The sequence below is a fragment of the Marmota monax genome, unplaced genomic scaffold, assembly GCF_021218885.2.
Source record: "Marmota monax isolate L192 unplaced genomic scaffold, Marmota_monax_Labrador192_F-V1.1 WCK01_AAM20220418_F8-fsc00082, whole genome shotgun sequence".
Classification (NCBI taxonomy): Eukaryota; Metazoa; Chordata; class Mammalia; order Rodentia; family Sciuridae; genus Marmota; species Marmota monax.
The window spans coordinates 140,377-160,972 of NW_026695207.1; the positions used below are offsets into that span (position 1 = coordinate 140,377).

Below are 20,596 nucleotides of genomic sequence, written 5' to 3' on the forward strand. Positions count from 1 at the left end.
TCCTACCCCAGGACCTCAGCTGCATCTGGAGATAAGATCTTTAAAAGGCAATTGAGTTAAAATGAGGTCACTAGGGTGGGCCTAAATCCAGTTTTGCCACTGACACAAAAGGACCCAACCAGAACAACTGTAGAGGAGGAAAAGTTTGAGGGCTCACAGTTTCAGAGGTCTTAGTCCACAGAAGTCTGGCTCCGTTCCTCAGGGCTCAAAGTGAGGCTGAGGGAGAGGAGGACAGAGGGAGCAGCTCACAGGTGATCAGGCAGCAGAGAGAAGGACAAATATATACCCAAAGCCAGGCTGCGATTGGCCCCTCCTCCAGCCACACCCACCACTTCAGTTCCCACTCGGTTACTCCCTATCCCCTGATTAATTCACTGACTGGGTTAAGGCTCTCACAACCCAGTCATTTCTCCTCTGAACCTTGCATTGTCTCACATGGGAGTGGAGTGTGACATGGGCACACAGAGGGGCAGCCATGCCACACAGGGGAGAAGCAGCATCCACACTTCTCTGGAAGAACCAACCTGCCCACACCTTGACCTGGGACTTCAGCCCAGAACTGCCAGGAAACAAACGTCTGCTCTGAGCCCCAGGCCAGAGCGCTGGCACCAACCAAACTCCAGAATGCTCTTCCCAGGCCTGTGAGAACGCGGCCCTAGGAACAGCTTGCCTTGGGGACAAAGGCTTTTTCAAGGCACAGAACCCAGAGCCTGCTCCCCGGCAGGGCTGGCTTAGCCACCCCTGTCACAGTGCCTCATTCTTTCCATTCCTGAAACACCTCATGACTTTTCACATAATGTGCCCTGGTTCATCTTTTATGAGTTCACAATTCCACACCAGAGGTCACCGACAGCAAGTCTTTCAAAGCTCCTACCCACACCCATCTCCATGGGCCGGGAGCTGTGCTGTGAGTGACTTCGGCCAGCTGGGCGGGTCAGCAGTGTCTTTGGGTGACTGGAGGAGGTGGGGGGTTCTACTTCCCGTCCCCATCGTCCCCATCGGCTCCCTATGAGATAGAATGACAGCGAGTCTCATTCCCATTTATACTGACAGGTACCTTGCAGGCAGGCCCAGTGACACCATAAAAGCTGTCCCTCCAAGTTCAGGAGGGACCCATTTGGTCCTCCACCCCATGACAGTTACCTTGCTGTGAAACTGATGGCCAGAGCACCAGCCAGCACCCAGCTGGCCAGAGAGCAGAGTCTCCCAGGAAGCCACAGGCCCCAGGGGAGCTGTCACACTGGGGGGCCCTCTCCTCCCTGCGATGATTCTTTTATTTTCTGTCTTCTTGATGCCCTGGCACCTGAGGCTTTGATCCTGGAGAGCACAGCCCCTCCCAGGGCCAGCTCATTACTCTGTGACGAAACCTTGATACACAAACTGGAGCCCACACCCCCGCGGCGTGCTTCCTGAGAGGCACGCACAGTCCATACCCACTGCTTTAGATCAACCCAGTGGGGTCCACACACCTAGGGCCTCCCTGGGTCCCAGAGCATTCAAACTCTCACTCTGGGCTCCCCTACTGTCCTGACCCTGCCCTGTCCATCCCTCCCAAGACACTCCAGTCCAAGACTCCTGGCCCTCTTCTGCTTCCTGATGGTCCCTGGTCTTGTGTCATGTGGCCTACAAAGGGGCTGCACCTCCTGTTTCCATAAACTTCTTCCTTTACAATGCTCATTTCCTTTGCTGTCTGCCCATCCCAATTAAAACTAATCCCAGCTACCCTTCTGTGTTGTTATGGTTGCCATACTGGAGGTTGAACCCAGGAGTACCCTACCACCAAACCACATCCCCAGCCCTTTTTTATTATCTATTTTGAGACAGGGTCTCACTAAGTTGCTGAGGCTGGCCTCAACTTGCCATCCTCCAGCCTCAGCCTCCCGAGCCCAGGAACATTTTTTAACACAGTCCCTGAAGCAGAGTGCTTCAGAGAGTCAGTTCTGCAGAGCCCATTTTTCAGGGGAATGGAGAAGATGGAGTAACCAGGACAGCCAGCCCCAATGGCAAGGCATTTTTCAGCTCCTGTCCAAGGAGCCCTGAGGACCAGGACTGGCCCTGTGCCAGTGCACGAAGGCCTGGATCCCTGTCCTTGCCCTGCCTGTGAGGCGAACAGCAGCACCTCCCAGTGAGCAGCATAGGGCAGCAGCACCGGGTGTGCCCAAGATCAGACCAAGCAGCCAAGGCCGCCTCTGGCAGGTGGCCCAGTGGGTGGGAAGCTACTCTGCCACCGTGGCTCAGCAGAAGGCCCAGAGCTAGCAGGGCAGCCAGAGGGGCAGAACATCAGGTCATGAGGTCACCTGGAGACACAGAGCCCAGATGAGGAAGGCAACTCCCGGTCATAAAAGGCCCAGGGCCTGCTCTGGAGTGGACCCCAGCACACAGCAGGCCCAGGTGTGTGCTTCTCGCTTACTACCCAGGCTGGGGCTCTGAGAGAGGAGGGCCCACCTCGGGGAGCGGGGGACAGCCACAGAGAGCAGGGGGTGTCAGCAGGTGGTGGGCGGGGAAGGATCAGAGTAGGCCAGACACCAAGGGAGGGTCCCCAAGAAACTCAAACTGACAAAATTCCAGAAAAAATGGGAAATATTGCCACAGACACTACTAATATCCAAAGGATCATCAGAAACTATTTTGGAAATTTATATTCCAATGAGCTAGAAAATCTTGAAGATATTGACAAATTCCTAGAAATCTGACCTACCCAAATTGAACCATAAGGATATTAGAAAACTTAAACAGATCAATAGCAAGTAATGAAATTGAAGCAGCTACCAAAATCCTTCCAACAAAGAAAAACCCAGGACTGGATGAATTCTCAGTCAAGTTCTACCAGACTTTTAAAGAAGAACTACTACCAATCCTCCTCAAATTATTCCATGAAATAGAAAAGAAGGGAATCCTTCCAAACTCATTCTATGAAGCCAGCACCACCCTGATACCAAAACCAAAGACACATCAAGGAAAGAAAACTTCAGACCAATATCCTTGATGAACATAGATGATGCAAAAATTCTTAATATGGCAAACCACAGTCAAAAAAACATTAAAAAGATAGTGCCTCATAATCAAGTGCCCATCACCCCTCCCCTCCTACCCTGCAGAACCCCAGTAGATTATTTTACTGAAACCCACTGCTTACAACTGTGATCCCAGAGATGCAAGTTTGATTCAACCTATGGAAATCAATAAATGTAAATCACCACATCAATAGACTTAAGGACAAGAATCACATGATTATCTCAATAGATACAGAAGAAGCATTTGACAAACTACAGAACCCTGGGCTGGGGATGTAGCTCAGTTGGTAGAGAGCTTGCCTTGCGTGCACAAGGCCCTGGGTTCAATCTCCAACATCATCCAAAAAAAAAAAAAAAAAAAAATTCTAGCACCCATTCATGTTTAAAACACAGGAGAAACTAGGGATAGAAGGAAACTACCTCAACATAGTGAAGACCATATATGACAAACCCAAGGCCAATGTTATTGAATGGAGAAAAACTGAAAGCATTCCTCTAAAAATGGAAACAAGAAAAGGAACTAATACCAATCCTCCTCAAATTATTCCATGAAATAGAAAAGGGAATCCTTCCAAACTCATTCTGTGAAGCCAGTAGATCATCTTCCAGCCCTGATCTTTTTGTCTTACATTTAAGCTTCTTTTATTTTTTTTTTTTTTTGCTAATAACTTTTAAGAGTTTTGTCCCTGTACTCCCCAAGTGAAATAGATCTGTAATTTTCCTATCCCAAAGTCTTTGTCTGGTTTTGATAGCAAAGATATGCTCATCTTGGAGAATGAATAGGAATGACTCTATTATACTTAAGAACTTAAGAAAAAGGTCTGTTCCTTTAAAGCCTGACAATTTGACAAGGCTTGCTTTATAACCATGGCCCTGCGGTTTCTCTGCTTTAACATTCGATGTTCTTTTAATTGGTGGTAAGATCATCCAACAGTTCTCAGTTGTTTCTTGAAGCCAGTGGGCATTTCATCCAAGTTCCCAGAATTGTGGATTTATAACTCTTATCTCTATATCTCTATTTTCATATTTGTGTGCCTTTTCTACTCTGTTTGTGGCTTGCTGATCTATTAGGTGCCCGAGAGCCCATTCCAGGTTGCAGGGCCATCTCTATGGTTCTTCGCTTGGTTTCCGTGTGTCCATTCTCTTTTTTCTGTTGCTCATTTTTAAACTTCTTAAATGGACCCTTAGCTCACTGATTCCATCTGTTTTCTGCAGTATAAATACATATATATATTATTCATCAGCTTTCCGTGGAGGACCACATCCCTGTTCCCCAGTCCTGGATAGAACTTTCTAGCAAGGGGACAGTTCATCCTGTGTGTCCCTAAGAACACCCGTGAGCAGCTGCCTCCCAGCATCTTGCTCTCCAGACCCCCTTCACCACTACAAACCTCGTTTCTTCTTTTTTTTTGGGGGGGAGGGGTGGAGGGTGGGTACCAAGGATTAAACTCAGGGGCACTCGACCACTGAGCCCCATCCCCAGCCCCATTTTGCATTTTATTTAGAGACAGGGTCTCACTGAGTTGCTTAGCACCTCACCTTTGCTGAGGCTGGCTTTGAACTGAGATCCTCCTGCCTCAGCCTCCCAGACTGCTGGGATTACAGGTGTGCGCCACTGCACCCGACATTATTTCTTCTTATCCGCATGCATTGAAGCATTTTATCTTAGGGGAGAAATATGTAAATTTTTTGGCAAAGTAAAATTTTGAGCAGTTTTAAATAAATTTTAAAAACCATAAGTTTTTAAAAACTCCAACTCTAATTAACGTTACCTGTTATTTTATAAATAACCTATAGTGTCTAGTCTCTGGAAAGGACTAAAAGTTCAGGCAAATCATCAAGTAAGGTAGTTTAGTGTCTAGATTAAAATATATATATATATACTTCACACTTCTTAATTCAAGGAATGAAACACTTTTTTAGAGAACTCAGACGTTTTCCCATTCTTTGGATACCGGTAATATTAATCAGCATGGTGGCCAATCTGCAGAGAACCAGCAAGCCCAGCCATTTCCAGGTTCTCAGAAAAATCATCTAAAACACGGTCACCGGTATCATCATTTTGAACACTTTAGAGAAGGAAAGTGAATAGAAGGTCCTGGGGTCCTTGTTTCTGCTTAAGGGCCTGAGCTCTGGTTCATGCCACCTGTCTGGCAGGCGTCCCAGCCTTCAGCACCCCTGTCACAGGAGACAGCAGGCCTCCTGCAGAGCCTCAGAGGTGGCTACCAGGGAGCAAAAGCAAGTCTAGGTGCATTCCTGCTTGCAGTCTGGGTCAAGAGAAACTGCCTATCACCCTCCCCTCCTACCCTGCAGAACCCCAATAGATTATTTTACTGAAACACACAGCTTACTGCTATGACTGTCATATTTAAGGTCCTTGTAACAAGACATGGTGAAGGGCAGTCGTGAAGGTGGCGGCTCTGTGAAGCATCTGCCACACTGAATCTCCCTTAAAAGAGAATAACTCATGCTAGATGTAAGTGGTTAATGACAAGTTGTATTTGAGCCAAGTTTTCCAAAAGCACTATTTTGAAATGAAAATGTGTTCTTCTCTGTATTAACAGCCTGTGTCTTCAGAGATTTCTCTTCAAGGTTTTCTAAATTATCTTCTTTGGAACGTAGAAATCCGAAAGTCCTATCAAGCCATTCTTTCTCGAGTCTCTGGATGGGAAACAGAGGAAGACACCATCAGCACTTTCTCACTACACACAACATAATTTTGATCAAATGCTTTACAATTTAAAACATCTTAAAAACTGGCTACTTAGGGCCTCTCAGCAATCATTTCTACCACCCAAAATCAAGCCTTCTATTTCCTTGTATGATAATGGGCCCTTCTTCCAGGTGCAAAGATGAACGCTACGTGTTGTTCTTTACCCTTGGGCAGTACCCAATGACTGGAGCCCTCTGGCCACAGGAAGGGAGGAGTCAGAGACTGTCCAGGGGCCCAAGCAACCCGCCTCCAGTTGTTTCTTGAGCCAGCGCTCCTGGCTGCCCAGGCCAACCTGGCCCAGCCTGTTTCTTTCTTGCACCTGAGGCCACAGGTTTCAGGACAGTCAAGCCCACACAGCCCATCGTTGCATGCAATGTCCTGCAATGTCCTGCATCTTCCTCCTGGGAGATACTGGGGCTCCAGAACACTTGGAACCAAGCAAGGAGCAGGTAAGTGGATGGATCGGTGAGTCCTGGGATGAACAGATGAGCTGCTGACTAGGCAGAGGAGTGGAGAGGGGTGGTGGGCAGCCTGGCTCCAGCGACCTGCACATTCCAGAGTTTGCTGCTTTGCTATTTCCTCTCATTTGAAGGAGGGAAAGCTCCAGGATCTGCACAAATCCCACTCAGGGCTGTGTCTGGCCAGGCATGGTCTCTTCAGCCCCCAGGTCCATTCACGATTTTTCTTGGGCTTTGGGGGTGGGGGTTTCATGGTGTGGGGTACATGAGGCTCCTGGTAGGAGCCACTTAATGTCCTGCTCATCTTCAGCCCCTACCCCTTGCCAGGTGCTCCCCATCCCAGCCCTGCAGGGCAGGCCACAGTGCATTCTCCCACCTCCTCCCCACCATCACTGCTGCAGTCTGGCTTATCTCCCTGTGCCTGTGGCAGTCGCTGGCCACCTCTGTCCCCTCCACATACCCACACCACTTTCATGGTGCCACTCTCTCCCAAAAGTAATCTGGAGAGATCATCAGATTTCTGGGAACCCCCCAAAAGGGATGCTCCACCGCTTCTGGACCTGGAGAATCACGGAGCATCTCACTGCTCAACAGAGCTCAGATGTGGGAGTAGCCACACCTCAGATGTGGGAGGCCACTTACTGGAAAAAGAAGACACAAGCCCAAGGATAATTTTGAGAAGTGGTCAAAAGCATCTGTGATCCTTCACTCATGTCCAGTACTAACACAGTAAGAACATGCAGTGTAACAGCGCCAAGTAACATGTTCCTCCAAACAGGAACTGTGTGACGACAGTGACGTCTCAGGTGTATGCAGGCAGCCCTAGGTCCTGGCACTCCAGTCCCACAGTGAGGCCAACCTCTGTGCTGCTCTGTGATGAGGTGAATTTGACCCATCTCACTGTCAACGGGCTACAGTTGAAACCACTGGCATACTGTACATTAGAGCCAGGATAAGCTCAGGACAGACCATTTCTGGTGACCGGACACAATTTCTCCTTCTGAAGTCTAATAAAACAGAACCTAAGTCCCACACTGATAAGGCTGTGACCAAGGCTGGATGGCTGGCTGCTTTCACTGATGGCGTCTGGCTTGTAGTTCCACTTAGACACGTCTTGGGCTGTGTATATGTCAAGGGCAGGCTTGGTTGGAATGACTTTCAGAAGACAGAAAAGTGGAGAAATAAAATTCTCCACAGTCAACATACCTGGATCCAACAGTGCTATACTTACACGCTTTCCTTTAAACCCATAAGACAGGATTCCACATCCATCTCCATGATGTCTGGATCCAACCCAGCCAAGTAGCGGTAGACAAAGGAAAAAGTCTCGAATGGGATCCGTGCAGGCCCACCCTCAGGGTCCTGGGTGAGGATCTCGCAGACGTGCTTCATGGCCGTGTTCAGCGACTAAAACACCATGGGGAGGGGATTACTCTGAGTTGCTGAGATGTAAAGCAGATACCAGCCAAAGAAACCCTCAAGCACATTCTTTAGAAATTCTGGAAAGTATGATCTCCCTCTGAATTAAAAGCTAGATATATATGCAACTTCCATGGTGAAAAATAAAAAGGAAATGTTGGGAGCTGGGGCTGGGGCTGGGGCTCAGTGGCAGAGTGCTCTCCTAGCATGCGTGAAGCACTGTGTTCGATCCTCAGCACCACATAAAAATGAAATAGATATTGTGTGTCCACCTACAACTAAAATATAAATATTAAAAAAAAATGTTTGGTCGAGATGCAAGTGACTAGAAAAAGTGTTAATTCACAGATTTTCATCTTATATTGATGAGAACAACTGTCACAGACACTAATGTCTTCAGTGATAAACTTTTTTTGTGCTGTGGTGCCCAGAGGGAAGCCCAGGGCTGTGGGGCAAGTGCTCTGCCACCCAGCCACACCCCCAGCCACAGAGCCACACCCCCAGCCACACCCCAGCCACACCCCAACCACCAGCCACACTCCCAGCCCCTCTGTGATGAACTTTGTATGACAGTACAGAACTATGGTGTCCCATCAGGCCCAGAGACATACTCAGGGTGGTGCCAAGGAACGAAGCAATCTGTTACTGTCCAGAGGTGCTGCCTGTTGCGGGCAGGGCTGACAGGGTGGGCAGCCTGCACGTCCTCAAGGAGGGCCCTGCTGCGCAGGCTCTGTCCTTGCTCACACAGAGGCTCCATGTCTGTGTTGGCTGAGGAGAACCCCAGGCCTTTCTTCTCCCCTATCCTCGATGTATCTCACTCATGGAGTCCCACTGTCTGGTTCCCCGAGACACGGGCCCCATCCTGGCCTGCACCCCATCCTCCTCCTGCCTTCCACCCCCACAAGGCACAGGTCTCCAGAGGACCTGCCTCTCTAGAAGCCCCAGCAGGCCCAGCTGATGGGCCACAGACTTCCTCAGGAGACCAGAGGTTCCCGAGTACGCACCACTGCACCAGGGCTCTCATCTCCGACTCCTTTCAACTAATCCTTGTTGGAAAAAAGTTTTTGTTTTTTTCCTAAAGATGAAAAAAAATCCACAACAATAGAATGCTATCTTTTACTAAACCAAATACATAGCCCTGGTCTTCTTGTTTTCTTTTACATCAGGACAAACACCCTGCAGACTTCAATGCTCTTCCAGATGCACTGAGGAACTGATGTTCCAATCCTGCAGGTGGCCTGGGGGCCAGCACTCCATCTCCACCCTGGGTGGGTTCTCCAGAGCCCTTCCTTGCCAGAGCCACCCCCGCCCCCTGCCTGACTGCTGTGCTGAGGATGAGGATGCTTGAAGGCAAACTCCGAGAGAGGCCGCACCTAACAGCCCTGGCCAACACCAGCACAGAGCTCTCCTCGGTGCACTCCATACTCGCTCTGTGCCCACCGTGGCCCCCAGGGAGGGAGGCTGCCGCCGGACGCCTAACACCTGCTCTCCTGTAGGTCAGAGTGTGGTTTGAGGGCAGAACACCTGGGCCCCAGCTCCCTCAAGAAGGGGATGTGTCTGAGCACAGGCAGGAGGCACTGGGGCGGAGGGTCCAGGAGGGTCCAGCTGAGCAGGGACATTAAGTAAAGCCTCAGAGAGGAAGAGGCCAGCCAGGGGATGCTGCAGAATTCCAGGGAAGCGTGGGTGCTCCGGGAACAGCCTGAGCTCACTTCTGGGCTCACTTCTGAGTAGCTAGAGCAAGTCAGAGGGTAGGTGGATGCCGATCTTGGGAGTTCTTGCAGGGCAAGGGAGCCTTGGCTTCTCCCGTGTACTATGGGAAGGGGTTAAAGAATTGAAACAGAGATGAGCAGTATGGAGAGACCCTCTTAGCTGATGTGTGGAAGCCAGGCACCCAACAAGGAGGCCACTGGGACAATGGAGCAGAGGCCACACTGGGAGCCAGGCAGGACTCTGGGCTAACAGAGCTTGCGCACGGTGGTGTGAGAGGCAGAACCATGAGCAATGACCCCCAAGGTTCTACTAGGCCTGCACAGCTGGAAGGCTGATTCACCAGTGACAGGAGATGGGGAGTCCTGAGCACAAAAAAGGGCCTCACTTCTGGGCAGTGTCAGTTGGCATGTATGTTAGGCATCCCTGTGCAAACACTGGCCAAGGTGGGTATTCAGGCCTGGAGCTCAGCCGGTGGCTCAGGTGGGGTCACCCTATTTGAGAGAGTCTGCCCAAGTGGACAAGGTATCACTTAGAGCCGAAGGAGGGTAGACAGAAAATGGCGTGCAATCCGCCAAGAGCCGGGGAGATGAGAGATCACCAAGGGGGCAGCTGGAGACAGGAGGAGGGGTACGGGAGGTGGGACCAACGGTGAGTAGAGGAAAGTGCTTGAAGGTGGACAGAGTGCTTGGCTGTCCAAGGTCGGGGAGGGAGGAGGGGAGGACTGCATTTCCACCAGAGGGCTTCACAGGAGCACTTGGGAGGAGTGGCAGAGCCAAAGCTGGACACTGGGAGTACAGGTGGCAGTGGTGCACTCCAGGGGCCCCCGAGCCACTGACTCCTCCAGGAGTTCTGTCAGCTAGACACCTCCCGTTGGTAGCTGGAATCGAACTGGGGCCGGGGAATTTACACCACATGGACTGGAAGACATCACAAATCAGGGCTCTCTTGCCCCTAAACAGCAGAATATGAAAACATCACGAGAATGCTAAGGAATATGAAGATGGCATTTGCAGCAAGCCCAGAAATGACTCTTAGCAAAAAAGGGAAAGCAGGAAAAGATGTGCTGCATGAGCACAGAGCACCAGAGGTGGGAGGAGCAGAGACAGTCCCACACGGAAGTTGCAGACGTAGGACAGGTGCAGCCGCAGGTCACACACTGGCCTCAGTATGGACTGTCATGGGGAGTAACCTGCTGTCCTCAGTGCGCACAAGTTTGCAGGACGGAGATGAGGCCCTTGGACAAGGCGGCATGTGGTCACCAGTAACCAGCAGAGATTAGCACCATCCAAGAGCTTGATTCTGGTGCCCTGTCCACTCTTCAGTCCCTGAGAGCAGTGAGGATGTCATTATCCTCAGTTCACAAAGGAATGGTGGAGACCAGAGAGGCTCAGTCATTGTCCAAGGTCACCCAGCCCAAGGCAGAAAGTGGGCCACCTTAGGGTCCACTGCACTGGCTTGGGGGGGTGAGAGGCAGAGACAGAGACACCCCACATTCCTGGATCCAGAACCTGGGCGGAGGAGAGGACCCCTGAGCAGAGCCAATCTCTGGTGCCTTGGCCCTGGCAGGAATGTGACACAAGGGTCCAGAATAGCTATCAGTCAGCCTAGCATGGAAGGGCCAAGTGACACTCATTAGAAAAAAAGGTGTCTTCACTCCGCAGAGAGGCGGACACCTCCACACACACCATTCCCTTAAAAGACTGGCCTCGAGGGAGGAGCTGCTAAAAATAAAGCTGTTTTATAATCCCTGTTCCTGACTTGAAACTTTTCAAAGACGTGCTGGTATGCTGGAATGTGCTTTCATATCCGACACAAACGGAAGCAAGACATCAGGAGAGGGGGACTCGCAGGCTGGCGCTGTGAGTCAGGGGAAGGAAGCAGTTGGCATCATGGAGCAGGCAGATGAGACCTGCCGCCATGAGGCTTCGAGGCTTCGGAAGAGGAGGTATTTAAGGAAAAATACATCAAAACACTCCAGCATCGCAGCTCTGCAAAGGCGTAATGACGCTGCTGGTGCCGACAGTCCTGACAATAAGATATGCAGCAACTTTTATATCCAAAAGGACTCATAAAGCAACTCGCTTGATCTTACTGAGAGTTAAGTTTCTGATAAACACAACTCTCAACTCCAAAGGGCTGTAGGAAGTACAGCCACTTCATCGCCAGCCAAAGGACCCCTCTTAACCTCCCACCATTATTCTTAAGGGCATGAGATATCCTGGGGCCAGGGGGCTGGAAAGGTGCCATTTTTTTTTTTTAAATACTGGGAATTGAACCCAGAGGAGCTTTTACTGCTGAGCCACGTTCCTGTCTCTTTTTAATTTTTTTTTTTAATTTTGAGACAGGGTCTCACTTAGGGCCTCATTAAGCTTGCTGATGCTGGCCTTGAACTTGAGATCCTCCAGCCTTAGCCTCCCCAGCCACTGGGATTATAAGCATGCACCACCCCGCCCAGCTACACTTTAAACCAAGTATTTCTGCCTCATCCATAATCTGAAATTAAAGTGGAGATGTGGGAAAAACCCCAGAGGGAGGTTCCTCACATCTTACGCATTCTCCATGCGCCAATTCTGTCGGATTCCTCACAGCTTCAAGGTCACAGCTGCTCCCATGATAACACACAAAGCCTCTGAAGAACTGTCATCTCACACCTCCAGGGGGTACCTTTGAGCCAGGTTGCAAATAAGAATACGAACCCTTTACAGGAGGGCAGCTGGGGCAGGGTGGAGGCCAGGTGATGGTGTCCTTAGAACCAGAGCTCCATTAAAAGCCCAAGGCTCTTCCCATCCCATTTTATTATCCTCATAGGTTCTCTTTTTTGTTGTTCTGGGGGCTTTGGTGGGAGGCCCAGAATTACGAGTGTTCCACAGGTGGCTGGGCTGTGGTCTCAGCACAACTCATCACCCAAGAAGCTGAAGTGGACACAGTGACAACTCCAGGGAGTGCACGCCCCCCTCCCACGTGGCAGAGCTAGACCCACCAATCCCAGGAACCCAAGGGCAGCTCCTTCCGCTGTGGGGACAGTGTGCTCCACCTACTCATGGCCTGAGGCTCACCCTCATGGTGGGTGGTGGGTTAAGAATTCTGCTGGCCTTTCTTGGGACACTTCAGAATGGTCTTTGTGTCCTTTTGGGAGAAGCCTGAAGGGCAAGTGGCAGGGAACAGTAAGCCAGAATGCAGCTCCATTGCTGGGACAAGTGGCTGTCACCCAGGGCCAGCATATGAGGACAGTGCTCTACACACTCCAGGGTACATGCTGTCAGGCTGGCACCGAACACTCCTGAATAATTTTAGGATATAAAATGATATTACTGTAACCCTAGGGAGTTCTCATTCTCTGAAATAGGAATTCCGAAGCATGAACTCTCCTGAAGTGGCCCTAACCTTCCTGGGTCACTACAGAGTCACTGGCAGGGACCCCTGCACCCCTCACTTCCCAGTTACCTGACCTCAGGTTCTTAGCCCGTCTCCACCACAGCTCACCAGCCTAACATTCAGCAGTCTCTCCTCCAAAGCCGTTGGGAGGATTGGATCCAAAACATACGAAGGGTCCTGCACGTTCTAGCCTGAGCTAAGAACCCTAGAGACCATGCCCACTGTTGTAGGCAATAGTTCAGATGGAACCACATTACACCCACGCCTTCTTCCTATTACAGCCAAAGAGGGATGCTTCTGTGGCTAATAAATAATATTCCTTGTTCATTGTCTGGCTGTTTTTTCATTATAGATTTAGAGAGTGTCTGAAGATAAAAGGCTCAGTTCACAATTTTCTTATGCTTTAAAAAAAGATCCCCAGGCTACAAACAAGACATTTTGATCCACTGCTTTAAGGCTTAGGACCATCTATGGTGCTGCAGGAATGTGAAGATAAAGTCCCAACGTGTAAATGTGATGATGTCACCAGACATGCATATCAGGACCCTGGGAAAGACTCTATCTCACGACAGCCTCAGACAGCAAGTTCACATCCACGTCCACCTGGCTGACTGACTGAGCACCTCTCAATGTCCCTTAACGCGAATTCATAGCTTTCAATAGAATACCTGGAGCTGTGTCCAGGGATCCAAGGGTATCGAAGAACATCAACTGCAAGAGTCTGAGGACACAAGCCCAGAAAGTGCACTCCAGAATCTCCAGCACTTAGAACAGGCCCTGAGTTGGTCAGCTTTTCCTCACTATGATGAAATACCCACAGCTACCCATGAAGAGAAGAGTCTGTTTAGCTCACAGTTGTGGAGGTCCCAAGGCTGAGGTCAGGCTGAGGTGGGGGCATTGGTTCACTTCTGGTGATGACAGCGGCTCAAGGTGGTGGGACTGCCAGTTCATCTCACACAGGAAGCCAGAGGGAGGGGCAGGCTCACTCCTTTTGCCAAAACCGTCAAAGGCTCACTCAAGAATCACATTGATCCCCTTTCAAGGGCCAGCCCAATGACCAAAGACCCCCAACCAGGCCCCGGTGCTTAAAGGTCCTACCCCTCCCAGTACCACCACCCTAGAGTAGAAGCCTTGGTCACACAGACACTCGGGGACACTCAGACCTCATCCAGCAAGGCTGCATACAAACAGTGCTCAGCAAAAACTGAGGAGTGAAGAAACGAAGGAACAAATGAATGATACACACGACTCAGAAATTCAGGCAGAGGTTTCTAGCCTATAGAGAGCTTAAGCTGGGTTAATCTGACGACAGTGATTCCTGAGAGCAGGGTTTAAGGTTCTTTCATTCCTGTCAGCTGTTCTCAGAGCACCTCCAAGCTTTCCCAGCCAACGGGGGCACCCCAGCACCCACAGCACAAGACTGCCCACCGGCTCACATGGCAGGTGTGGGACGGGGAGAGGCCAGTGCGGGCACTCCCGCAGGGGCTCCTGGGGACCAAAGGATCACCTTCACACCTCACCTGGCAGGCGTGGCCATGGCTTTCACAGCCAGGAAGGAGCCCTGGGCCTGAGAGGAAGCAAAGTGAGTGGAAAGTCCTGCTGCCAAAGGTGGCTTAGGTTTGGGGACAGGAGGAAATACACAATGACCACACGTGGGCCTTTTGGTATAAATTGATTCCCTAAGGACAGAGTAAGGCGTTATAGGAAGAAAGCAAAGGAATGCTTGTCATTTTTAATGTTTTTCCTGAGTTCTTAGACAGCAAAGCTCTATCCTTGATGAAATGTCTCCCTCTAGTGTCACCAATACACATGAACAAGGGACCTCACTTGCCGTAACAGACTTGGTTTTGCTTGAAATCAACTGAGTGCTTAATTTTCATGATTCGGGAGGTAGAAATTATGAAGATGAATTCAAAATATGAATTTTTCTACTATTCTCACCATTGTTAAAAATCAAAACTTCACAATTAAGTTAGAGGCAAAAACTGTAAACATTAATTCAAACATCAGATATTAATTCTGTATTATTAAAATCTTGGTTTCACCAAGTTCCAAATGAACAAAAAGACATAAAAATTTCTCCTGGGGTTGTGGCTCAGTGGTAGCGTGCTTGCCTCACACATGTGAGGCACTGGGTTCGATCCTCAGTAGCACATAAAATAAATAAGTAAAATAAAGGTATTGTGTCCATCTACAACTAAAAATATATTTTTTTAAATTTCTTCAATAATGAAATTGTCTTTGTCATTCCCAATAATCCCCCATGGAGATGTCCCCTGGGGACTTCTGAGCCTGTCTTTGCTGCTGGAGGGTGCCAGGCCTACCAAGGTCCAGGCGTTGGCAAAATTAGCCCAGGGCTGATCAGAAACACCCATACCTCAAAACTGTTGCTCAACCTGAAGCCCCCAGGCTCCATCTGACTTCACTGAGGTGACCAGGCTTCTCACTGAGCCAGTGATATAACCAGCGAATTGTGATATATTCACTTCCCAAACAGTTGGCAAAGAAGCAACATGGTTCTGTGGCCTGGCAGACCAATCCCTGCAGCAGTGTCATTTGGGATGAAAAGAAGTTCCAGAAGGTAACCAACAGCATATTTATCTTTTTATAAAGTTAAAACTAATTCAAGAAATATATTAGGTAAAAATGGGAGCTCATAACCCACTTGAATCAAATTGTGAAATATGATATATCAAGAACTATGTAATGTTTTGAACAGCCAACAATAAAAAATTTAAAAAAAAAAAAGAAATATATTATTTAGGATTGGGAATATAGCTCAGTTGGTAGAGTGCTTGCCTGGCATACACAAGGCCCTGGGTTCAATCCCCAGCACAATATTAACAACAACAAAAACAAACATTATTTAGTATATTTTGGGGGCACTTTTATAAAAGTATCTCTTTAAAGGCAAAAGAGCAGGAAGTGTGAGGTCAGGATGGTCATTGCCTTGGGCAGGCAGGCCGGGGCACAGGGCAGGAGGAAGCACAGGTCTTTGGAGCTAGTGTCGGTGTGTCAATGACCCTGCTGAGCAGGTTCCTGGGTGCTTATTAGATGGAGTGATTTCTTTTTAATTAGAATTAAATGGAAGAGGCTTACCCATGGATCAAGGATGAGTGTGGGCTGTGAAGCAGGGATTAGTCATTAATCACTGATGTATCCTGGGCTACAAAGATGGAAGGCAAGCAGTAAAACAACATTGCTCCTCTGTGGCGGGAAGCAGGCCTGTTCTCTTTCCCAGCCGTTCTTACCAAGCTGAGCGTGCTAACTAACTCTCCCTGCTGAAGCCTGACTCCCACACTGCAGCTGAGCAGACTCCATTGTGCACAGGAGGCTCTGCCCACATCCTCAGCACCCAGCCTCCACACCTCTTCCTCACCTCCTGGGTTCACCAACTCCACGTTTCCCAAATCGAGGATCGCCCATGTCTTATTGCTAAGATTGTTAGGGCAAAACTTGAGCATCAGCAAAGTTGCACAGTATCTGTTAGCTTTAATAATGGATTGTAACTCAAGTATAAAATAATTTTATGCCTCTTTCCACAGAAGGGGAGAAGAGACATTATCAGTTTACAAAATGATGTGCTTTAATAAAAAGTCATTGCTGCATTCTCTTCTAAAACCTAAGTACATTTTAAGAGCATCCACGTATTTTATTTACTGTTAATATCATCTAAATCAAGGTGCTCATAAGCATTAAATCTTTTAAATTGAGGTGTTCAAAAGTATTTAACTTAAAAAGAACTATAAGTCTAAAAATATCATAGTTGCCTGAGGAAAAAAAATTTTTCTAAGACAAAGCTACTGAAGTAATGAAGTATTTCCTTTAGTCAACTGAAACCTAAACTTGTTTTTAAGCTAGGCATTTTATTACACAGAATTATTAAGATGCTATTTATGTGTACGTACCCCACCAAGTGAACTGCATCCCAATGCTAAAAATTTTATCCACTCGATTTCCGTTTCACAAGGATCCAGTACTAGGAGAGCTCTCAGTCTCTCCATTGGCAGGCACAGATTTCTCCACTTCTTCTCAAGTTCTGCTAATTCCACATACTTCTTGTGGCGACACTGTTTAAAAACACAATATGACACCATCTATGTAAGTTTGGAAAACCTATAAGATGGTGCAGTCCTGCAAAGACTTAAGACACCAGCCACCGGCCTAGTGCTGAGGAGATGGACTCTCCTGTTTGACAGTAACTGTGTCAGCCCCAGGGAGGGTGCAGGCGCTAGGCTCTATATCTCAAAAGAGAAGAGTATATGGCGTAGTGTTACGACCTCATAAAATGAGCAGATATTGGGTGTGTGAATCTCCACTGTTTGTCTGAAATACTTCACAGTAAAAAAAAAAAAAATTACTGAATAAAAGCATTTGAAAATCCAGTCCCCTAAATACAGTAATAATTAGGAAAAAAATCTGAAAATAAATCACTTCCACTATTTTAAACACACTATGAACACTGACAACTTCTTCAATCTGCTAGTAGAATTTTGCGTAGAAAAATCTGAGCAATGAGGATTTGTTTCCCCAAGGTACACAATTCAGTGGGAATATTTTCCTTAAGATATAGAGTCCGGGGAAGATCCTGTCTTTGGAAACCAGTGGGCCCTGCACAGAAGCATAGTACTTCCCTGTGTATAATGGCAACAAAGCACTTTAAAAATAAAATTTATGGGGCTGGGGGGTGTAGCTCAGTGGTAGTGAGGTTGCCTGGCATGCTCAAGGTCCTGAGTTCCATCCCCAGTGCCATGGAGAAAAAAAAAAAAAGGCTATGCCAGGTGTTGGAGCACACCTACAATCCCAGTTACTCAGGAGGCTGAAGCAAGAGGATCACAAGTCCAGGACCAGCCTCCACAAAAAAGGAAAATCAAATAGAATCTACTCTTAAGTAGCTATTTTGGGTTAAGTCTACCGAATGTATACATTCCTTTGTAGAGGAAACCTTGAAGAAAGGACAGGGAACACATGGTCCAGCCATGGTCCTGATGGGGTTCTGCTCCACGGTTCTGAGAGATGCCGCGGTTGGGAGATACACAAGCCAGCTAGACCCTGCCTACCTGCTTGTGCAGGACTTTCAGCAGTCCCTGGGTCAGGCCTGTGTCTACTTTCTGGGTTGCCACAGGCATCTCGACTCTATCCTTTACAGGAAGTGGATCTCCTCTTGACAGAGCTGAAAAATACCTGGGAAAAACAGACATGTCTGAAGCTTATCAACACACAGGCAGCACCCTATGTCATGTGGTGCCTTAGATGCCCCAGGAAAACCACTGAGGAAAACCAACGGCTAGGGCTTAAGTTCTCCTTCCTCCACTTGGCTTTCTGACTTAAACTTCTCTACATGCCTCGGTTTCTCTGTCTACAAATGGGCACAAGGAGGCCCTGTCTTGTCTGAGTTCTGGAAGCACTGAGTGAGGAAGGCTTAGTGGTCAGCATCAGAAGGAGTTCCCGGGACATACACTATTCTCATCAAGCACATGCTCTGAGCCTCAAATGTGGCCAAAGGAAGTAGAAGATTCCAGACCCTGGACAGACCCGAGTCCAGTGTCATGGTCCAGTCCAGTTCTCCACTTCTGAAAGTTTGGTTTTAGCCTTCCCTTTTCATGGCCTTGCTGCTTTTTAAGGTATTTGATGTTAAACAGCTGTGTATTCCACTCTTGAGTAGGCCCAGACTGTCTTGCCTTGGGTTTCCTGGTAACTGTTCCTGTCTGGGATATTGATAATGCCCCTTACTTACATTGGGCACAAGACAGGCACAGAAACAGTGTAGGGCAGTAAGTTAAGGGACCCACACCTGGACTCTGGTTGGTGTTGGGAGTGGAAATCAGGCAGCGTCTCCTGTGAGCTCACTTTAACACAACAAAGGGACAGCATGGCCAGGCAAGCACACACTAAGCATGCACCAGGCCACAGGTAATGTAAAAGGTACAAGTACCTAGAAACATTCTAAGATATAGCATACGTGCCTGTGGATCAATATATATATATATATATATATATATATATATATATATATATATATATATATATATATAGGGTAGACTAAAAGAAAGGCTTTATCTCAAATCCTCAAATTCGAATTTGCTTCTGTACATGTAAGCCAATTTCTGCTCTGCTTTGTAGTTTTGTTAATGATTTAAGGAAAAGTCAAAATGCGGACAGCCCTGAACCAGACATATATGGAGCCTAGGACCTAAAGAGCCCCGCTGAAGGAGGGTGCCATGCTTTGCTGTCCCAGGGAGATTTTTCACCTATTTCGTGGAATTACTCCCACAATTAATCAGAGCAGTCACCAAGTTCCATACAGCCTCTGCAGCAAGCGTCCTCAAGGGGGACCAATTGTGGAAACAATTTAGGTTGTCAGGGCAAAGTGTGGATGGTAATACTGCCATCTAGTGGGTACAGGCCTGGAGGCTAACATCCTACACTACCTCTGCACCGCCACCACAAACTGCAGGGCTGGGAAAGCCTGCTGGCAACGTACATGCCACCAGTCCCCGGGGGACACCAAGGCAGCTTTTTGTCACTCGGCTAATTCTTCAGTTAGATGTGCATGGTGAAATGATGAGGGACAACTGATTGTCCAGCACAGTAGAGTAGACAGGCTTGGGAGAAAGATGACCCTTGGCCATCTAAAGACCTCCTTTGAAAAGAACCCTTACCTGACACAAGAATGCCTACCGCATGTCCTATGGCAGCATGACTGTGACAGGCATCCTGTTTTCCTTCCTGTCACTGCCTTTGTTCCTGCACTTCTTCCTCTTCCACACCCTCTGCTTTGCTTTAGCCTCAACCTCTGCCTACACAATCCTCCCAAGACCAGGTCACTCTGCTCAACCTTCAGGAGCCTCATTTCACACTTACCAAGTTCTCCACCAATTCCAGTTGTTTATGAACATCTCTCTAACAGGTTTTGTCCTGACAGTGCTAGCACACTTCTGGGTGCCTCGCGTGAGGCACACACATAGCCTGATGAATAATGCCTAGCTCTTCTCCTAAACTCTAAACTCCTTCTTGAATTAGCAGCATGGTGCATTCAGAAAGGTCATGATTAGGCCTTTCAAATTAAAATAAAGCTTAAAATAATTGTCCCTGAAGTGTTGCCAAATATAATTTAGTGTTCCAAGAGGGGGGGGAGAGTGAAATCTTGATTTTTTTTTTTTGTACAGTGTTAATAAATCCTATCTTTTACTTAGGCTTGAAGAATGGTAAAAGCTTGAGGTAATAATGTTTTAGCAAGAAGATTGAGAGGTTCAGAAACAATTGACAGAAGTGTTTCAAAGAATTCAAGAACTGTTAGTATGATTAAATAACTGCTCAAAGATATCTAAGTCTCAATCCCTGGAACCTATGATTGCTACTTTACATGGTAACATGTCTCTGCAGATTGATTAAGGGTTTTAGATGGTGAAACTACCTTGGATTATCAGTATGGGTTCCTAAATATAGTCACAAGTATCCTTAGAAGAAGAAGGTAGAGAAAGAATGAAAATGCTGGTTACAAAGATGAAGAGATCAAGGCCCAAGCTATACAAGGGATACAGTTCTTGAAATTGGAATAGTAAAGAAATGGAATGTGCTGGGAGCCATTAGCCAAGTAGGTATGACAATTTCCTTGCCAGCGTACCCCATGTTGCAGTGACATTGAATGTAGGTGACCTTGCTCAAGGACCAAGGCGGATTAGGGCGTTCCCGGTTTAGGTTCCAGGTTTAAGGTTTAAGATTATTCCTGCTGGGAATAGGGCGTATCCTGCTGCCTGAGTTCCCCTTGAGTTCTCATGGGATTCAGACAGTATATTTTGGAGATAGAAGCCCAGAGGAGGTGAATTTGGGCAGAGAACGTGGATTTGGGCAGAGAACGTGGATTTCCCCAGAACGTGATTGTAGACGGCTGGTGTGAGTTCGGG

The 20,596-nt window shown here is 48.0% G+C and overlaps 1 protein-coding gene across 1 annotated transcript in view; it reads right to left on the reverse strand.

The window, feature by feature from the left end:
- Positions 1-5,491: 5,491 nt before the first annotated feature.
- The window catches only part of Ropn1l (rhophilin associated tail protein 1 like), a 30,145-nt gene continuing 15,040 nt past the window's right edge, over positions 5,492-20,596 (reverse strand). Inside the window, exons 3-6 of the mRNA XM_046430374.2 lie at positions 17,750-17,873; positions 16,598-16,759; positions 7,417-7,592; positions 5,492-5,675 (exon numbers count right to left, since the gene is read on the reverse strand). Coding sequence (XP_046286330.1) covers positions 5,612-5,675; positions 7,417-7,592; positions 16,598-16,759; positions 17,750-17,873 — 526 coding nt within the window. The 3' untranslated portion in view covers positions 5,492-5,611. The remainder of the gene's footprint in view (positions 5,676-7,416; positions 7,593-16,597; positions 16,760-17,749; positions 17,874-20,596) is intronic.